The sequence below is a fragment of the Equus asinus genome, chromosome 22, assembly GCF_041296235.1.
Source record: "Equus asinus isolate D_3611 breed Donkey chromosome 22, EquAss-T2T_v2, whole genome shotgun sequence".
NCBI lineage: Eukaryota > Metazoa > Chordata > Mammalia > Perissodactyla > Equidae > Equus > Equus asinus.
Genome location: NC_091811.1, coordinates 11639035 through 11657583, shown reverse-complemented (window position 1 = coordinate 11657583; position 18549 = coordinate 11639035). Strand labels below are relative to the sequence as shown.

General features: G+C 36.8%; 1 protein-coding gene across 1 annotated transcript in view; it reads left to right on the top strand.

Moving 5' to 3' along the window:
* Positions 1–18549, top strand: part of BCL2L13 (BCL2 like 13) — an 88961-nt gene that overhangs the window by 50423 nt on the left and 19989 nt on the right. The window contains 1 exon segment of the mRNA XM_044756190.2: positions 919–1062. Within this exon segment, the coding sequence (XP_044612125.1) occupies positions 919–1062 (144 nt within the window).

Sequence of the window (18549 nt, the reverse complement as noted above, 5' to 3'; positions counted from 1 at the left end):
TTGCATTCCTTTTCCAGTCATGTGGAGACCTCTTGGTGTTTCAGGCAAGAGAGATTGCATGCAGATGGTTAACTGGAAATACTTAGTTCTTTTCAATGTGCAATTTTTAAGGGAATGCAAGGCTCTCTAGTTAGTCTTTGTCATAAATTTTGATGATTTTTAAATATTGAGCCACAGAGCTATTAGGAATGATAATAACTCCTTTGGTTTTGATGACCTTTATAAGATAGCTCATAATTTTGAAAGTTCTTATTTTTAAATAGGTAATAAAAGCACAGTACAAAATGCAAGAAGTATGGAATGGTATACATTGAAAAATAGTGTCCCACCCTTGCTGCCAGTTACCTAGTTCTCCTATTCTTAGGCTACCACTATTACCAGTTTCTTGTGTGTTTTTCCAGAGATACTATAGGATTGTACAAACATGTATGTAGGTATATGTATTGTTTTGTGTTTTTACACAAAGGATACCATCATTGTATACAGTCTCCTATATCTTGATTCTTTTCCTGGAAATAATTCTTTGGTGATTGGGCAGTGAACAGTCTTTTGAACAACTATGTGATATTTTACTGGATGACCAAAATCGATTTAACCAGTCCCTGTTGGGTCGTTTCCTGTCTTTCGCTGTTATAAATAATGCTTCAGTGTGAATTTCCTATACATATGTTGTTTGATACACATATGCACATGAGCCAAATTATTTTTATATAATAATTATTTCTAGCAGCCTATGGTATAAAACCTACATGCATTAGTCAGAAAAATTCTATTAGGAGTCAATGTTTTATTTCCTTTATTATAATAAAAATGAAATTCCATAATGATGCATCTGAATATAATTTTCTGGTAATTGAACATATAAAATGAATTATAAGAATTTCAGTTTGTTTTTCTACTCTCATCTTTGCATTGAAGATTTTGGTGCCTCTGATTTTGCTACGACAAATGCTTTTGGAGTTAACAAGACGTGGTCAAGAACCTTTGAGTGCCTTGTTGCAGTTTGGTGTGACGTACCTTGAGGACTATGCAGCAGAGTACATCATTCAGCAAGGTGGCTGGGTATGAGCTGTTGTGTACTTTTTTTTTAATTTTTTTTTAATTAAGTACCTCATGGTGGTTGTTTTTAACAGCATAGGTTTAATATTTTAATATTATTTAGTATTGAATGGATGACAATCCATGGAAAGTCTATTTATACAGTTTAAGTTAAACTACTAAGATTTTACTTGTAATAAATCGATATGTGATATTTTTAAGTAGTTCTTCTGAGTAGTTCTAATTCTGAAACATTTCATACTAATAAAATTACGTGAATAACTACGGGGTGAAGAATAATAAAATAAACAGTTATGTATTTACTATCTCAATCCAAGAAAAGAACACAGCCAATTCAAAAGTGTTGTGAAGTACCTACTTGACAAAGGTAACTCCTGTTCTAAATTGTGTTTTTATTATACTTTAACCACATATCTATCTATCCCTAGACAATATTTTCTATGTTTTGAACTTTATGTAAATAGCATCATACTATATGTATTCTTCCATAACTTGCTTTTTTCACTCGATGTTATGTTCTTGAGATTCATCTAGGTCATTTTTTCTCAACTTTCTTTTCATTATCCCTCCCCGAAGGATCCTTTTCAGACATTTTTATCCTAATCATCTCCCTTCTCCCCGCCCATGAAATTTTTTTTTTTTTTTTTTTTTAAAGATTTTATTTTTTCCTTTTTCTCCCCAAAGGCCCCCCGGTACACAGCTGTATATTCTTCGTTGTGGGTCCTTCTAGTTGTGGCATGTGGGACGCTGCCTCAGCGTGGTTTGATGAGCAGTGTCATGTCCGTGCCCAGGATTCGAACCAACGAAACACTGGGCCGCCTGCAGCGGAGCGCGTGAACTTAACCACTCGGCCACGGGGCCAGCCCCCCGCCCATGAAATTTTAATACCACAAATATGTCTTTTAAAAAAATTTTTTTTTTTTTAAAGATTTTAGTTTTTTTCCTTTTTCTCTCCTAAGCCCCCCGGTACATAGTTGTATATTCTTCGTTGTGGGTCCTTCTAGTTGTGGCATGTGGGATGCTGCCTCAGTGTGGTTTGATGAGCAGTGCCATGTCTGCATCCAGGATTCGAACCAACGAAACACTGGGCCACCTGCAGCACAGCACGTGAATTTAACCGCTCGGCCACGGGGCCAGCCCCTACAAATATGTCTAAGTACTGTGGCCCATAGGAGGGCCACAAGCCATTGTAATATTAATATCTCAGATTTCCCCCACTTCCGCAAACCAGTTTTCACCCTTGAAATCATCCCTGTTGGGAATGCATTGTTTAGGTTCATGTGTTGGCTGACATTTGGTATTCCATTGTGTAAATATATCATAATTTATTTTTCTATAGTTTATTTATCTGTAGCCTTGTCAGTAGACATTTTCACCTTTTTACTGTTACAAACACTGCTGTATGAGTATTCTTATACATACCTGTAAGAATTCCTCTGGCTGTATACTTGGGAGTAGAATTTCTGGGTCCAAGAGCATAAACATATCTTTACAAGATAATGCTAGTGTTTTCCAAAGTGGTTTTCCAACTGAAACTCTGTTAACAATATATAAGAATTTTTGTTTTTCTACATCATCCCTAACACTTAATATTGTTAGACTTATTAATTTTTAAAATTGTTTATTAAAACAAGATTATTATGAAAATCTGGACTCTGTGAACAGTAGGGCTGATAATATCAAGGACAGAATTAGCAATCTGGATGATAGGAATATAGAAATGCTTCAGATAGAGGAGTAGAGAGAACTAAGACTAAAAAGAAATGAAGAAACTCTCCAAGAAATATCCGACTCAATTAGGAAATGCAACATAAGGATTATAGGTATCCCAGAGGGAGAAGAGAAGGAGAATGGAGCAGAAACCTTGTTCAAAGAAATAATGGCTGAGAACTTCCCAAACCTGGAGAGGAAGCTGGAAATCCATGTGACAGAAGCCAGTAGATCTCCAAACTTTATCAATGTAAAAAGACCAATTCCAAGGCTTATAGTAGTAAAGTTGGCAAAAGTAAATGGCACAGAAAAAATGTTAACGGTAGCAAGGCCGAACAAAATAACCTACAAAGAAACCCCTACCAGGCTGTCAGCAGATTTCTCAGCAGAAAACTTACAGGCTAAGAGAGAGTGGAATTATATATTCAAAATTCTGGAGAACAAAAACTTTCAGCCAAGAATACCCTATCCAGCAAAAATATCCATCAAATATGATTGAGAAATAAAAACTTTCCCAGATAGACAAAAGTTAAGGGAGTTCATCGCCACAAGACCCTACCTACAAGAAATCTTCAGGAAGGCCTCATACCTGGGCGGGGGGCGGGGCAGGAAGGAAAGGAGTTATAAAACCCTGAGCAAGGAGATAAGTAGAAAGACAAAATCAGAAAATTGCAACTCTCCATCAGAATAGGTTAGCAAATGCTTAAATATAACATTGAATAAAAAGGGAAAGGAAACACCAAGAATGAATATAATCTTGTCATTTTAACCAACTCACAGCACAAGAAGCAATAAAGATGTGACAGTAACAACTTAGAAGGGGAAGAGGAAAGGGATGCAACCACCTTAGTCTAAGGAAATAAGAGGCTATCAGAAAATGGACAGTCTCATCTGTGAGATGTTTTGTACAGACCGCATGGTAACCACTAAACAAGTAATTAGAACAGAGAGACAAATTACAAATATGGAGAAAACCAGCATAAAAAACTACCTACCTGAATTGGTAGTCCAAAATACAAGGGATGAGAAACAAAGGAAAAGCAGGAGAACTGGAAAACAAGTCATAAAATGGCAGCATTAGACTGCCACATTTCAGTAATCACTCTAAATGTAAATGGATTGAATTCTCCAGTCAAAAGACACAGAGTGGCAGGATGGATTAAAAAACAAGACCCAACAATATGCTGCCTCTTGGAAACACACTTCAGCCCCAAAGACAAACATAGATTCAGACTGAAGGGATGGAAGACAATACTCTAACCTAATAGCGGACAAAACAAAGCAGGTGTCACCGTACTTGTATCAAAGTAGACTTCAAGACAAAACAGGTAAAGAGAAACAAAGAGGGGCAGTATATAATGATAAAAGGGACACTCCACCGAGAAGACATAACACCTGTAAATATATATACACCCAACACAGGTGCACCAAAGTACATAAAGCAACTATTAACAAAACTAAAAGGAGATATCAACAACAATACGATAATAGTGGGGGACCTCAACACCCCACTAACACCAATGGATAGATCATCCAAACAAAAAGTCAGCAAGGAAATTGTAGAATTAAATGAAAAACTAGACCAGATGGACTTAATAGATGTGCATAGAACACTCCATCCAAAAACAGCAGGATACACATTCTTCTCAAGCACGCACGGAACATTCTCAAAGTATACCATATATTGGGAAAGAAAGCAAGCCTCGATAAGTTTAAGAGGATTGAAATAATATCAAGGATCTTTTCTGACCATAATTGTATGAAACTAGAAATCAATTAAAAGAAAAAAGCTGGAGAAGGGGCAAAGATGTGGAGATTTAACAACATGCTACTGAACAACCAATGGATCGTTGAAGAAATCAAAGGAGAAATCGAACATTATCTGGAGACAAGTGAAAATGAAAACACACCATACCGACTCATTCAGGATGCAGCAAAAGCGGTCCTACGAGGGAGTTTCGTTGCAATACAGGCTCACCTCAACAAACAAGAAAAATCTCAAATAAGCAATCTCAAACTACACCTAACAGAATGAGAAAAAGAACAACAAACAAAGCCCAAAGTCAGTAGAAGAGGGGAAATAATAAAAATTAGAGCAGAAGTAAATGAAATTGAAACAAAAAAGACAGTAGAAAGTATCAATGAAACAAAGAGCTGATTCTTTGAGAAAATAAACATAATTGACAAACCCTTAGCCAGGCTCACTAAGGAAAAAAAGAGAGAAGACTCAAAATCAGAAATGAGGAGAAATTACAACAGATACCACAGAAAAACAAAAGATTATAAAAGAATTCTATGAAAAACTATATGCCAACAAATTGGACAAACTAGAAGAAATGGATAAATTCTTAAGACTCTTACAACCTCCCAAAACTGAATCAAGAAGAAATAGAGAATCTGAATAGACCAATCACAAGTAAAGAGATTGAAACAGTAATCAAAAACCTCCCCAAAAATAAAAGTCCAGGACTAGACAACTTCTCTGGAGAATTCTACCAAATATGCAAAGAAGATTTAATACCTATCCTCCTCAAACTATTCCAGAAAATTGAGGAAGATGAAGCACTTCCTAACACATTCTACAAGGCCAGCATCACCCTGATACCAAAACCAGACAAGAATAACACAAAGAAGGAAAATTACAGGGCTATTTTGCTGATGGATATAGATTCAAAAATTCTCAACAAAATATTGGCAAACTGAATACAGCACTACATTAAAAAGATCATACACCATGATCAAGTAGGATTTATGCCAGGGACACAGGGATGATTCAAAATCTGCAAGTCAATCAGTGTGATACACCACATCAACAAAATGAGGAACACAAACCACATGATCATCTCAGTAGATGCAGAGAAAGCATTTGAGAAGATCCAACATCCATTTATGATAAAAACTCTCAATAAAATGGGTATAGAAGGAACCTCAACATAATAAAGGGCATATATGACAAAGCCACAGCCAACATCATGCTCAATGGGGAAAAACTGAAAGCCATCCCTCTGAGAACAGGAACAAGACAAGGGCACCCACTCTCACCACTCTTTTTCAACATAATACTGTAGGTTTGGGCCAGAGCAATTAGGCAAGAAGAAGAAATAAAAGGAATCCAAATAGGCAATGAAGAAGTGAAACTCTTGCTGTTTGCAGATGACATGATCTTATACAGAGAAAAAAAACTAAATCCATCAAGAAGCTACTAGAAGTAATCAACAATTAAAGCAAAGTTACAGGGTACAAAATCAACTTACGTAAATCAGTTGCATGTTTATACTATAATAACAAACTAACAGAAAGAGAACTCAGGAACACAATCCCATTCACAATCACAACAAAAAGTATAAAATATCTTGGAATAAATTTAACCAGGGAAGTGAAAGACCTATACAATGAAAACTACAAGACTTTCCTGAAAAAAATTGATGATGAATAAAGAGATGGAAGGACGTTCCATGCATATGGATTGGAAGAATAAACATAGTTAAAATGTCCATACTACCTAGAGCAATCTACAGATTCAATGCAATCCCAATCAGAATCCCAATGACACTTTTCACAGAAGCAGAACAAAGAATCCTAAAATTCGTATGGGACAACAAAAGACCCCAAATCGCTAAAGCAATCCTGAGAAAAAAAAAACAAAGCTGAAGGCATCACAATCCCTGACTTCAAAACATACTGCAAAGCTACAGTAATCAAAACAGCGTGGTACTGGCACAAAAACAGGTGCACAGATCAATGGAACAGAAATGAAAGCCCAGAAATATACCACACATCTATGGACAGCTAATCTTCGGCAAAGGATCTGAGAACATACAGTGGAGAAAGGAAATTCTCCTCAATGTGTGGTATTGGGAAAACTGGGCACCCACATGTAACATAATGAAAATAGATCGTTGTCTTACACCATTCACAAAAATAAACTCAAAATGGATCAAAGACTTAAAGGTAAGACCTGAAACCATAAGACTTCTAGAAGAAAATATAGGCAGTACACTCTTTGACATCAGTCTTAAAAGGATCTACCGTGGCTTCTCCGACAAGGGAAACAATAGAAGGAATAAACAAGTGGGACATCAGACTAAAGAGCTTTTATAAGGTAAGGGAAAACAGGATTGAAATAAAAACACAACACACCAACTGGGAAAAAATATTTGCAAACCATATATCCAACAAAGGGTTAATCTCCATGCTATATAAAGAACTCACACAACTCAACAACAAAAAAATCAAACAACGCCATCAAAAAATGGGAAGAGGATATGAACAGACATTTCTCCAAAGAAGATATACTGATGGCCAACAGGCAAATGAAAAGATGCTCATCATCACTGATCATCAGGGAAATGCAGATTAAAACTACACTAAAGATATCACCTTACACCCTTTGGAATGGCTATAATAACCAACACAAAAAATAACAAATGTTAGAGAGATTGTGGAGAAAAAGGAACCCTGATACACTGCTGGTGGGAATGGAAACTGATGCAGCCACTATGCAAAACAGTATGGAGATTTCTCACAAACTTAAAAATAGAAATACCATATGACCCAGCCATCCCACTATTGCGTATCTGTCCAAAGAAGTTGAAATCAGCAATTCAAAGAGACTCATGTACCCCTATGTTCATTGCAGCATTATTTACAATAGCCAAGATGTGGAAGCAACCCAAGTGCCCATCGACTGATGACTGGATCAAGAAGATGCGGTACACACACACACACACACACACAATGGAATACTACTCATCCATAAAAAATGATCCCATGCATAAATCATCCCATAAAAAATCGTCCCATTCACAACAACATGGATGGACCTTCAGGGTATTATGTTAAACAAAATAAGCCAGATAGAGAAAGACAAACTCTGTCTGATTCCACTCATATGTGGAAGATAAACACATGGACAAAGAGAAAAGATTAGTGGTTATCAGGGGAATTTGGGGTGAGCTCAAAGGGTGATGGGGTGCACCTATAAGATGACTGACAAAATAATGTACAACTGAAGTTTCACAGTGTTGTAAACTATCATAACCTCAATAAAAAAATTTTTTTAAAAAGATTATTTTGGAATAATTTTAGATTTACAAAACAAGTTGCAAAGATAAAGTGTTCCCATATACCCTTCACCAGTTTCCCCTAGTGTTAACATCTTACCTGACTGTGGTACCTTTGTCAAATTGACTTTTCCATATTGATTATGTATCCAGCAAATTTGTTAAACTCTCTTATTACGGTATTCTGATTACTGATCTCTAGATTCCTTTGCGTTTTCTACATTAAAAAATCACATCATCTGTGAGTAATCACAATTTTTTTCCTTGATGAGTCTATCTTTTTAAAAAGTTTATTGCACTAATCAGGATTTCCAGTACAATATTAATAGAATAGGTGTTAGAAGGTATCCTTTTCTTTTTCCTGATGTTAAAATGAGTGTTTTTAATTATTTCACCATTTAGTTGTATTAATCTCAGTCACTGGGGTTGACTTGTAATTTTTCTTATTTATTTCAGTTTTAAGGGTATGGTGGCTTCATAAAAGAATTTAGAATTAGGAAGTGTTTGCTCATTTTCTATACTCTAGAATAATTTGTATAAGATTCATGTTATTGGTGCCTTGCTTCCTATAACATGCCTGTAAAACCACTTTGTATTTTCTTTGAGGGAAGATTTCTGGTTTTTCTTGTTTGCTTTGATATTTTTTCTAGGGTATTACCCCTAAATTTTAAGATTTGTTGTCATAGAGCTATTCATAATACTCTGTTATTTTATTTTTTGGAGGACAGTACAGTGGATTTTTATTTCTTAATTCTCTTATACTACTCACTTTTTTAAAAAAATGTTTTATTTTGGAGAATTTTGAACATATGTGAAAATAGACAACATAGTTTAATGAACCCCCATCCCTAACAATCAACTCATTGCTGGTTTGCTTTATTCACATCCTAATTACTTCCACTCTTAATATTATTTTTTGTTTGTTTGTTTGTTTGTTTGTTTGTTTTTGAGGAAGATTAGCCCTGAGCTAACTACTGCCAGTCCTCCTCTTTTTGCTGAGGAAGCCTGGCTCTGAGCTAACATCCGTGGCCATCTTCCTCTAGTTTATACGTGGGACGCCTACCACAGCATGGCTGCCAAGCAGTGCCATGTCCGCACCCGGGATCCGAACCAGCGAACCCCGGGCCGCCGAGAAGCGGAACGTGTGAACTTAACCGCTGCGCCACCGGGCCGGCCCCCCACTCTTAATATTATTTTGAAGCAAAACACAGACATCACAATTTTATTTATAAAAATTTCAGAATATATCTCTAAAAAATAAAAGTTCTCCTTTTTAATCACAGTCCTATTGTTACATCAAAAAAATTTTAAAATACTTTCTTCATATTATCAAATATCCTGTCAGCATCCAAATGTCTCAAAAATATCCTCTCTTAAATTTGGCAATGTATGGAGCTATACCTCCCTTTTCTTCCTAATATTATTTCTTAATTCCATCTTTCTTTTGTATGTATGTGTGTGTGTATTTATTTATTTTTTGTTTAAAATAATTTTTTATTGCACAGGATACATTTTTTCTTGTGTCTTGGACTTTTTTGTTGTTTTCTCTTTAATAACTATAAATTCAAGCTTAGGGCTTGCCTTTATCTTGAACAAAAAAACAAAACAACAAAGATTTATCATTTGCTAACCTGATCTCATTTTGGGAGAGAGATGGTAGTTAACTTGCAAGAGTAAATTTATACCATGAATGATGTGGGTCTAAGTCTGGTGGTACTAAAAGGAAACAATAGCATTTTTGACAAAAGTGTCATCTGTTGGTGGCATTTGCAGAGAAGAAGCCCATGCAAATTTCTTAACAACAGTAAACTCTATTATGAAATTCTGAAGTGTCTTACAGGCCAAAAAGGGAGTGAGGTTAGTAAAATGCCTTAGAGTTTGAATAAAGTACTGGATTTGAAAGTTATTGGAACTTGGATATGTAGAAATAGGGTGGTAGGTTGGATCATGCTCTCACTGGTCTCAGGTTCAAATAAACTACTGTGACAGTATAGCGCTTCACAGGCCACACGCTTTTCAAGGGGCTTTTCTTTCCTTCAGTACGTGCTGGAAGTAGGTATGCTCAGTCGATTCCAAAAGAGTTGCCTAGCCCCAAAGCTAAAACATGAGAAAGGAAGAGAGATGGAATGATCACCTTAAGAGATTCTGCAGAGGAAATACCACCTTTCTTCACGGCTCCACTTTTCCTCATGCTTAAAGAAACAGAATGTTTAGGGTGCCTGAGGTGAAACTCCTTAGGTAGAATGTTTTCAGGTCTGCTGGACCAGTCACACAGTCTACATTTTTCTTCAAAGCATCAACTTCTTTCCCTCCTTTTACAGCTTCTTCTGACAGAGACCTGTGGTCCCTGCTGGTGTGCATTTCCACATCAAACAGAATCTACCCACCTTCTGGTGGGGCAGGGCTATCACAGAACTGCCTCTTGAATTACTCTGTCCTGATTCTTGTTGTACATCCAGAAGAATCTTCACATCTCCATTGTGGATAGAGAATGAGGAACGTACATGTTCCAGCCCCCGTTTTTCCCCTTGCCATTCCTGCTGTTCCTGAGTAGCTCCACCCAGGGACCTTCCTCACCTATATGGTGCTTTACAACAAAGGGAGAAGAAAAATGCAAGCAATGGTGTGTATTCCTTTCTCACTTTTCAGTTTTATTATGATATAGTGCATCAGAATTTGTTGGTGATTATAGTTTGTTAACAAGAAAGTATTTTATTCAACTAAAATCTGTGTGCTAAAGAAAAAAGCAGTAATATGGATAACTGGTTTATTAGTATTTAAAATGTGTTTTTATCTCTAAATTTCAATGCCCAATCTGTATTTCACATTATTAGGTCTAAGCATTCTGATTTTTCATGTTTCAAATTGAGATTGCTTTTTTGCCTAATTGGTGAAAATTTATCCTCTGATACAAAGTGTCAACATGAATCACCTTTAAGGTACTTTGTGTTAAACATTACCTGACAGCTATTAAAACCATTAGGGCCACTCTTCTAGAGGAGAATCATTTGACTACATGATGTTGCATGTCTGTTTACATAAAATCTGTAGAATGATTTTCATGTCATTTTGTCTTCAGCCACTTAAACAGAACAACAGAGTGAAACAAACTACCTAGCTCCCAAGGGGGAACTAGTTTGGAAACGTACAGAAGAGGAGGAGGTGCTGGCATCCATAACCTGCTGGATGAGTGGAGCGATAGCATATAGTTGTTTAGGAACAGGCAGGCTTTGGACATACAGATTTGCAGAGAGAAAAATAATGTTTTGTTCTCTGAATTATACAAAGAAATTGCTAGGATAAATGCCTTTTGGAGTTCTGCAGATAGTTTTTACTTTTTCTGTGACTTACGTTTTGTGATTGTTTTTGTCTTAGTACATTTGAGATGGTTTTTCCATTGAACTGGTATTGAGAAGAGCACTTTATTGAGGTTTAGAAGTAAGATGACCAGTTTGAATGTTTTTTAAATAGATTTTAGAGTAGTTTGAGTTTCACAGAAATACTGAGCAGAAGGTACAGAGATTTCTTACATACTCCTTACCCTCACACATGCATGGCCTTTTCCATTATGAACACCTCCCCCCAGAGTGGCACATTTATTATAATTGATGAACCTACATGGACACATCATCATCACCCAAAGTCCATAGTTTACATTACAGTTTACTCTTGATGTTGTACATTCTATGATTTGCACAGATTTATAATGACTGTATTCACCATTATAGTATCATACAGGGTAGTTTCACTGCCCTAAAAATCCTCCATATTCCACCTTTTTGTTCCCCCCTCTCCCCTAACCTCTGGCCGCCTTTGCTCTTTTTACTCTCTCCATAGTTTTGCCTTTTCCAGAAAGTCATATAGTTGGAATCATGCAATATATAGCCTTTTAGACTGGCTTCTTTCACTTAGTAATATGCATTTAAGTTTCCTCCATGTTTTTTCATGGCTTGAGGTAGCTCATTTCTTTTTAGCACTGAATAATACTCCATTGTCTGGATGTACCACCATTTATTTATCCATTCACCTACTGAAGGAGATCTTGGTTGCTTCCAAGTTTTGGTAATTGTGATAAAGCTGCTACAAACGTCTGTGTACAGATTTTTGTGTGAACATAAGTTTCAAAGAACCAACTTTTTGTTTCATTAGTTTCCTCTGTTGATTTTTTTATTTTCAGTTTTATTGATTTCTGCTCTTATTTTCATTCTTGTTTTTTTAGGAAGATTAGCCCTGAGCTAACTGCTGCCAATCCTCCTCTTTTTTTTCTGAGGAAGGCTGGCCCTGAGCTAACATCTGTGCCCATCTTCTTCTACTTTCTATGTGGGACGCCTACCACAGCATGGCGTGCCAAGCCTTGCCATGTCTGCACCCGGGATCCAAACCGGTGAACCTCGGGCCGCCGAGAAGCGGAACGTGCGAACTTAACCGCTGCACCACCGGGCCGGCCCCTCTTATTTTTATTCTTACTTTCCTGATGCTTACTTTGGACTTAATTTGCTCTTCTTTTTCTTTTTTCTTTTTTTGTGAGGAAGATTTTTGCTGAGCTAACGTCTGTGCCAATCTTCCTCTGTTTTATGTGGGCTGCTGCCACAGTGTGGCTTGACAAGCAGTGTGTAGGTCCATGTCCAGGATCTGAACCTGTGAACCCTGGGCCGCCAAAGCAGAGCATGCGAACTTAACCACTACGCCCCTACTCTTCTTTTTTGTAGTTTCCTAACTAGAAGCTTAGATGCTTAGGTCATTGATTTTAAAGATTGTACTTTCCTTTTTCTCCCCAAAGCCCCCTGGTACATAGTTGTGTATTTTTAGTTGTGGGTCCTTCTAGTTGTGGCATTTGGGATGCTGCCTCAGCATGGCTTAATGAGCCGTGCCATGCCTGCATCCAGGATTCGAACCAGCGAACCCCTGCGCCACTGAAGCAGAGCGCGCAAACTTAACCACTCGGCCACGGGGCCAGCCCCTAGACCATTGATTTTAGATGTTTGTTCTTTTCTAATATATGCATTCAATGTTGGGAATTCCCATCTGCTTTCACTGCCTTGCACAAATTTTAATAAGTTGTGTTTTCATTTTTTTGGTTCAAAGTATTTTTTTAACTTCTGTTGAGATTTGTTCTTTGACTCGTGTATTTAGAAGTATATTGTTTAATCTCCAAGTATTTTGAGATTTTCCAGATATCTTTCTGTTACTCATTTCTAATTGTATTCCATTGTGGTCTGAGACGAGGAGACATATTATGATTTCTATTCTTTTAAATTTGTTAAGGTGTGTTTCCCATCCCAGAGTGTGTTCTGGTTGACTAGTGCATGTGAGCTTGAGCAGAATGTGTATTCTGCTCTTGTTGGATGAGGTAGTCTATCGATGTCCCTGGATAGTATTGTTGAGTTGAACTATGTCCTTAGTGACTTTTTGCCCGCTGGATCTGTCCATTTCTGATGGAGGGGTGTTGACGTCTCCAATTATAATAATAAATTCATTTATTTTTCCTGCAGTTCTGTCAGTTTTTGCCTCCTATAGTTTGACACTCTGTTGTTAGGCACATACACATTAAAGATTCTTATGTCTTTTTTGGAGGTTTGACTGCTTCGTCATTATGTACTGCTTCTCTTTATCCCTGATAACTTCCTTGCTCTGAAGTATGCTCTGTTTGAAATTAATATAGCTACTCCTGCTTTCTTTTGATTAGTGTTAGTGTGGTATATCATGGTATATTTTTCTCCATTCATTTACTTTTAATGCATATGTGTCTTTATATTTAAAGTGAGTTTCTTAGACAACATATAGTTGGGTCTTGTCTTTTTTGTTTTTTTTAAGTTTTTTTGAGGAAGATTAGCCCTGACCTAACATCTGCTGCCAATCCTCCTCCTTTTTTACTGAGGAAGACTGGCACAGAGCTAACATCCGTGCCCATATTCCTCTACATTGTATGTGGGATGCCTACCACAGCATGGCTTGCCAAGCGGTTTGTGGGTCCGCACCCGGGATTCAAACCTGCGAAGCTCAGGTTGCAGAAGCAGAACATGCAAACTTAAACTGTCGCACCAGTAGACTGGCCCCGGGTCTTGTTTTTTGATCCACGCTGACAGTCTTTGTCTTTAATTGGTGTGCTTAGACTATTGCTGTTTAAAGTGATTACTGATATAATTGGATTAATATCTGCCATATTTGTTACTGTTTTCTACTTGTTGCCCTTATTTTTGTTCCTATTTTTGTCTTCACTCTTTTTCTGCCTTTTGTGGTTTTAATTGAGTATGTTATATGATTCCATTTTCTCTCCTTTCTTAGCATAACTGTTACATTTCTCTTTTTACTTTTTCTAGTTGTTACCCTAGAGTTTACAATATACATTTACAACTGATCCAAGTCCACTTTCAAATAACACTATACCACTTCACAAGTAGTGTGAGTACCTTATAATAACAAAATGATCCTAATTCCTCCTTCCCATCCCTTGTATCATTGCTGTTATTATTTCACTTACATAAACATACATCACCATATGTGTGTGTTTGCTACATACATAAGCATACATAATCAAATATATTGTTACTATTATTATTTTGAACAAACTGTTATTTGGTAGATCAATTAAGAATAAGAAAAATAAAAGTTTTTATTTTACCTTCATTTATTCCTTCTCTGATGTTCTTTCTTTATGTAGATCCAAGTTTCTGACCTATATTTTCTCTTTCTCTCTAAAGAACCTTTTTTCACATTGCTTACAAGGCAGGTCTACTAGCAACACATTTCCTCTATTTTTGTTTAAGTAAGTCTTTATTTCTCCAGCACTTTTGAAGCATAATTTCACATGCACAGAATTCTTGTTTGGTGAGTTTTTTCTCTCACTCTTAAAATATTTCTCTCTACTCTTTTCTTGCTTACGTAGCTTCTGAGAAGTTGGATGTAATTCTTATCTTTGTTCCTCTTTAGGTAAGAATTCTCTTCCTCTGGCTTGTCTTAGGATTTTTTCCTTTATCTTTGATTTTCTGTAGTTTGAAAATGATATGCCTAGGTGTATTTTTGTTTTTGACATTTATTCTACTTAATGTTTTCTGAGCTTCCTGGATCTGTAGTTTTGTGTCTGACATTAATTTGGGGAAATTCTCAGTCTTTATTATTTCAAGTATTTCTTCCGTTCTTTTCTCTCTTCTCCTTCTTGTATTCCAATATGTTACAACTTTTGTGGTTGTCCCGTAGTCCTTAGATATCCTGTTCTTTTTTTCCCTGTCTTTGTTGTCTTTGCTTTTCAGTTTTGGCTGTTTCTGTTGAGATATTCTCAAGCTCAGAGATTCTTCCCCTAGTTGTGTCTTGTCTAATAATAAGCCCATCTTCGGCACTCTGCATTTCTGATACAGTGTTTTTGAGCTCTAGTGTTTCTCCTTGGTTCTTTCTTAGGATTTCCATCTCTCTGCTTACATTGCCCATCTTTTCCTTCATGCTATCTACTTTATTCATTAGAGCCCACAGCTTATTAATCATAGTTGTTGTAAATTCCTGATCTCATACTTCCAGCATGCTTGCCATGTCTGGTTCTGATGCTTGCTCTGTCTCTTCAAATTGTGTTTTTGGCCGTTTGGTGTGCCTTGTAATTTTGTCTCACTAGCTGGACACAGTAAAAGGAACTACTGTAAATAGGCTTTTAGTAATGTGGAGGTGGAGACGTGTAGGCATAGGGGAAGTATTCTATCGTCCCGTGATTAGGTCAGTCTTTTACTAAGCCTATGCCTCTGCACTGTGAACTTCACAAACGTTTCTCAGTCGTCCTCCACCCCCAACCTTTAGGTGGTTCAGGATGGCTGAAGTGGCCTGGAGTTGAGTATTTCCCTACCTCTAGATCGGTTAGGCTCTGGTTAACTAGTTTCTCTTGAGGGCAGGCCTTGTTAAGAACAAAGTGCTCTGGCGTATTTCAAAGTGGTTCCTTTTCCTCTTCCTCTTCCAGGAGCATGAGGGGATTTTTCTCTGGTATTTATCGTGAGTACCTGGTCGAGCTGCTGGAGGTAAATCTCACAAAATTTGCTGTAACTGAGTCCCCTGGAGTTTTTAACTCTCAGTGTTGTCCACCCTGAGCCTGCAGCAATTCGTCAATTATAGTTCTGGTTTCTCTACCCAGGCACTGGTTCTTGAGGAGGTTGCTGCTTGTGAGTTTCTACTTCACTGAGTTGTGATACCCTGTATTGCCTGTTCGTCATTCCAGTCTTAGGAGCAGTGGTTTACCCTGTGGTCTCACTTCTCTTGTAGATCTAAGAAGAGTTATTCCTTTGTCTGTTCAGCTTTTTACTTGGGAGGATGGAGCAGTGACTTTCAACCTTCTTATATACCTCTCAGAAACCAAAAGTTAAAGTGACTTCAAGCTGAGACTTGTTTTTATTTTTTTTGAAACAAGGATTGCATCATTTTGTTTTTAGTTACTTCAACCATGGGCATAAGTCATATAGTTACAACTTCTATACCTTAGATGTAAAAGATTCTCAGTCTGCTTTTGAGCATTCCCAGTACTGATCCTCACTGTCATGTGAGGGTGAGACGTTTCCATAGTCCCTTTGAAATGTCTACATGGAATATAGAAGCTGATGCTCCTGTTCCTTGGAGCTGTAATCTCAGCACCAACTCATGTCCTCTGTCGTGGTTTTCCTTGAGAAGTGGAATGGCCTGGTAGTGTTCATTACTGTCTAACTGCATGGCCTTAGATGAATCATTTTCCTGTGTATTCTTCAGATTATTTATAAACTCTAGTATACTAATGAAATCATTAGTAGTGTTTGCCCATTTTGCAAGGAGTTTGTGAAGATTAATTAATGTCTCTAATGCTATTTAAGCCCTTCAGATACTAAATTTCAATATACAATAAACCTTAATTGATTGCAAGTTATGCTAGGCACCATGCTAGATGCTGAGTATAGAAATGTTGAATAAAATATAGGTCCTACTTTTGAGCTCAGATCTGGCTGAAGAGACTTAAATGTAGGTAATCACATGTAGCATGTTACGTGCTGTGAGGTAGGTGTCTTCAAAGTATAATAGGAAGACAAAAGGAGAGAATGTTTAACTGGGATGCAATTAGAAATATAAATTCAAATAGGACACACATGTTAACTATAATTAGCAATTTCAGAGCTAGAACTGGATTATAACCATTACTGTAATATCCTGGCATTGATAGGGGTTTGTGTGTGTTTGTTTGTTTTCTCTCTCCACCTTATTTTTTTACCCTACCAGAGAGTGATGAGTTGAGAACAGGATTGGAAATCACAAGGTTTCTTTGTGGCCCCAGCTCTGCCAAATATTAGCCCTGTGTTTTTAAGGGAATTCAATTAACTTGTCTGAGCCTCAGTTTTATCAACTACAAAACAGGAAGAATAGCTTCTATGTCACACAAAAATAATGATGTAAAAGTGTTTGATGAAAATGCTACATTTTAACAAATGTTAGGTTTTCAGATATGTCTTGAGTGTGTATTTTCTTGTTCCTAAGTCTGATTGAAGTTTCCTTTGAGTTTTGGTTCTGCCTTTTGCTTGCCCTGCAGTGCAGTTAGGGCACAGACTAGTTGGCATGCTCTGATTCTCCCTGACTCATCTTGTTCCCTCCCTCCTCCTGCTCCTTCTCCTCCTCACTGGCATTCATTTCCTGGGATTGTGTTGCTACCTTAGAAGTCTGTCTTGTCTCCTGAAAAGGGCAGTGCAAGTCCACTGCGGTAAGGGTTCTCTTTTATTTTCTCCTATGTCATGTACTAAACTAAATACTTATTATGAAAAATGTAGTTTTATATTACATAAAAGATTATTGGAGAACATGTCATCTAATGTCTATCATAATATTTAAGTAGTTGAATAAAAGTAATTTTTGTCTTTTTTATCTTTGACTTGAAGTTTCTCATTTCTGTTTTAAGAATAGCAAACCTCAAAGTGTTGTTGTTTTAATCAAGGATATTTGAAGACTGTCTCTTAGAAACTTTTAGGTAAGACTTTGTTAAAATAGAGTTTCTACACTGTGGGAGGTGACACACAGTTTGTGATCTAAAAATCAGTTAAGTGGGTTTTGAAGCTAAAATAAAATTTTAGTGTAGTAAGGGTATGAGCTATTTGTTTTGTATGTGAGTGTGGGTGTTTACTTCATTGTGTTCTCAAATGTATTTTCGTGGGTCTTGGTCATAATATTAGGTAGAAAATTACTTCTCTGGAATTTCTTTCACATTCCCCATTTTCTTATTTTAGGCTAATAGTGATCTAAGAGGCATTTGCTTGTTAGTATCCTGTTGAGTGAATGTAGAAAAGCAATTATCTGTTTTTATCTTTGCAAGGTGAATACTTGAGAGGTAGATATTATATAAAGGCTGAGAAGTAACGATAAAGATTTGTTGGCACATCTTAGGGGAGGTGAGTCCCTAGGTGAATTTACCAATGAATATGGTCTTTGCACTTCTGACAAACCATCTTCGATGGCAAAGTTAAGTCCATAAGAGCTCAGTTTATCATCATCTGTGACCCTAAAGGTGAAATACTGCTTGAAATGGAAGAAAATTTGTAACTGATGTGAAACAAACAAAAAAAAGGAGGCAAAATGCAGTCAATATAGACATCATGAAGCAGCTACTGCACATTTTTGAAATGGTTCTTTGAATGATCTCCAAGCTGCTTTTACTTTGTTCCTACCACCAAAACCAAAAAGTCACATTTATATTTTATCTTACATTTATTTAAAAATATTCCTTTTATCTCCA